This window comes from Atta cephalotes (genome assembly GCF_000143395.1).
Source record: "Atta cephalotes unplaced genomic scaffold scaffold00005, whole genome shotgun sequence".
Classification (NCBI taxonomy): Eukaryota; Metazoa; Arthropoda; class Insecta; order Hymenoptera; family Formicidae; genus Atta; species Atta cephalotes.
Window position 1 is genome coordinate 7,572,081 of NW_012130069.1, and position 3,440 is coordinate 7,575,520.

The 3,440-nt window shown below is 34.7% G+C and overlaps 1 protein-coding gene across 1 annotated transcript in view; it reads left to right on the forward strand.

Annotated features, from left to right (window-relative positions):
* The window catches only part of LOC105626635 (GAS2-like protein 1), a 58,791-nt gene extending 55,725 nt beyond the window's left edge, over nt 1-3,066 (forward strand). The window contains exons 6-7 of the mRNA XM_012207927.1: nt 1,470-1,500; nt 2,120-3,066. Coding sequence (XP_012063317.1) covers nt 1,470-1,500; nt 2,120-3,066 — 978 coding nt within the window. The remainder of the gene's footprint in view (nt 1-1,469; nt 1,501-2,119) is intronic.
* The last annotated feature ends 374 nt before the right edge of the window (nt 3,067-3,440 follow it).

The following is a 3,440-nucleotide window of genomic DNA, read 5'->3' on the forward strand; positions in this document are numbered from 1 at the left end:
ATATATATATATATATATATATATATATATATATATATATCTTATACGATATCAAATAGATATCATGATATCGAACCTAATATTAACTGCATTTAACAGAGAACACTGGTTCTTGGTTTCTTCAAAACAAATTCAATTCGTAATTCATTTGCGTAATTTTAATAACAAGTTCCAAGGACTCGTTAGATCGATGAATGTTGAATCCGGTTTGACCACCAGCATGTTACTAGGACGAGATCTCGAAATAGATTTTCGATTCTTGAATTTTAATTACAAATTATATTTGCGTTCGCGCGGATATATGTATATCTGCTGTAGCTCCAACTGGATGTGTTAATATTTATGTGAATGTTTTTGCATTAGCGTCGGTTTGCTGACCAGATTAAAAAATGCAATGCGTTATCGAGAATCTAAATGACTCTTTTAACACGGATTAAATTTAACGTGATCGGCGAACCGTATTTCGGGTTTCTTTCAGAATCAATGAAGAAGATTCTATAATTATTCTATTTGTACATTTGTTCTGACAAAATTGATGCTATTTTGCCATTCTCATATGATGAAAAAATTTAATTTCTCTTCTTCCGCGAAGAATGGACTTTCTCTATAGTTTAAACGTGGGTGAGTACAAAATGTGCGAAAATGAAATGTAGGACGAAATGCAGCATGGTGACATCACCTCATGAGAGAAACACGAAAGTCTATTTTAATTATATAAATATTAGGTGTGGGAAAAAGTTCGTGGCGTTTTTTTAATTCCATCTAATGGGAAAAACGCCACGAACTTTTTCCTACACCTAATATATCAAGAAATATAATAAGTTTTAATTAATAAATTTAATTTCTTGTGTGAAAAATATGCATTTCTTATAATTCTAAATTGTGCAAATTTTGTGAAAATATAATGTAGTTTCTTTTATCATTATTTCTTCAGCGATAGATAAAAATATAAAAAATACGTATATTCAACTTGATAATAATAATCTTATGTATACAATCTCAGACATCCTGACAATATTGATGAGTTTAATAATAATAAACATGTAAATATATGATCAATAATTATTATATAACATAATATTAAATTATATGAAATCAATGAAACATAATTGTAACGTCTATATATTATAAAATTTTGCATAACGAGTTACATAAAAATTATGAATTCAAACTCATGTTATATAAAGCAGAAGTAGAAAATTTATGGTAATCATTCCTAGAAATTTTAATGAAAGATTTTATTTTGCCTTGGATTTTATACTTGTTTTCGTCGCAGATGCATGAATTCTTGCCGACGCAAATCGAGAGGACCGACATTCAATTGTGTCAGGGCCTGTGTTCCTTTACCTTGCCTACATTAATTGTGTTAAAAAGAGAGATTGATCAATTGATCGTTAATATTTTTTTACTTCTAACTAGCTATATGTGTTCGTGAAAGTTAACACCTTACGATAATGAAAAATATTCAGTTCGCTCCTGAATATCAATTGTTGTGCACAGGTTTGCATCGAAAATGTCGCTATAATGACACTAATAAACTGCTACACGGAAACGACAAGACTCGAATGCTAATTACAAAATTGTGTAACATTTGCTTATATAATTTCTAGTTTCTAGTTTTTAAATAACAGGAATAGAGAGATTTTTTTTCAGAGATGTTTAACTTCGGCGAGCTCATTAATTGTAGTAGATGTTAGTACAATTAGTAATGATTTCATGAATAATAATAATGTTTTGAAGATAACAATACTATGAAAATTGCGCATGACGTAAAAATAACAAAAATACATATTAATGTTAACTTGTTGGAAAATATTTAAAAATTGATTCTAAAAATTCTATTTTACATCTACATTTATTTGAGTATTTGCTAAAATTGTTAGTTATACAATGATTGCATAACATAACTTTATATATTAAATTCTATATTTTTTCTATTTTCTAATATGAAAAATAATTATCTAACATTTTTCTCATTTAATTTTTGATCTATTCGAAGTTTTTATTTGAGTTCTTAGCAATCAATATCGAAATAATAAAACAGTTAATCAATTGTGAAGTAAGCGAGTAAGCTCCGAATTTCCAGCGTAAACACGCGTCTTTTCTTTTCCTGTTTCAGAGCAACCTCCAAAAGCGGAACCTGAGGAAAAATCTGGTGTGGAAACTGATAGTATCGAGACAGGGCTGCGTAAGGTAGTTCGAAAAGATAGGCTGATGAGTCCTTTACGAGTTTCGTCCCCGTCCAGGAGCGTGGCATCCTCATCAACAGGCGACAGAACTCCTCGTGCCGGTTCCATTGCGCGAGAGAACAGTAACTTATCTAAAGCATCATCCGGTAGCAAAACGCCTAAAGACAGTAATTCCAGTCCAGAAGGTAGCCCACTGAACCGAGGAGGTTCGATTCGCAACAAAGTCAACGGAAGCTACGGAACACTACGAAAGTCAACGCCGACCGGAAGTCTCAGTAAGGTGTCGCCAGTAACTGCATCCAAGTCCTCCAAAGCGCCAGTCGGTAGTAGTGCCACATGGAATGGTCGACAGACCAAACGAAGAGCCAGTATTCAGTCGGATACCTTCTTAGATCCGAGATCTACACCAGCCACGTGTGTCACGACGCCGAATTTCTCACGAAAGAGTCCGGGTAGACAGAGTCTGCAATCCCGGCCAAGTCCGAATTTAGGTATCCAATATGATAGAAATGGCAGGAGGATCAGGACTTCTACTATGGGCACTGCTTCCCTCCAATCATCACCCACTAAAGTGACGAATCCGTTGCTCGATCAGATCCTGCAGAAACTGGGCGACTTGAAGGACGAGCGACAAATGGTGCAAAAACTACAAGGCCTCTTGAGAGATTACCAGACTAGCACGACCGACGATGTCGTGGATATGGATTTTGCCAAAGTGTGGATGGATGGTAACGGAACGATGACAGTGCCGCAGGACATTCAGGTATCAGTTTCTCCCAGAAAGGACCCGAAACCCCAAGAAGGATGTTCGAGGATACCGATACCTCGTGCCCTCTCCTACAAAAGACCGATGTCCGTGGCATCAGACAGCGTTTGAGGGTGGTTCTTCTCTTTAGCCACGAGGATCGAGATATATCAGGTAGCCTTCGCGTGTTAGGCTAAGTTAGACTGATCAAGTAGGTATTGACGACAATGAGGGCAGGCGCTTTTTGTCGTGCTTGATTCTTAATTCGATTTGATAGATAAAGTCGGACGTCTTGATCACAAGAAGGATAGGAATATATTTTATAGTTGAATAAAAAAGTATTTGAGGAATTCAAAGAAAATATAGATTTGTAAAAGCGATGAGTATAATCGAGAATGTATACGATGAGGACTGAATTTTATTGTATGCCGATCATTTTTTAAAATAAATTATTTATTTTTACAGCATATTATAAAAATGTCTTTTTAGTTAAGGTCTCAGTAATT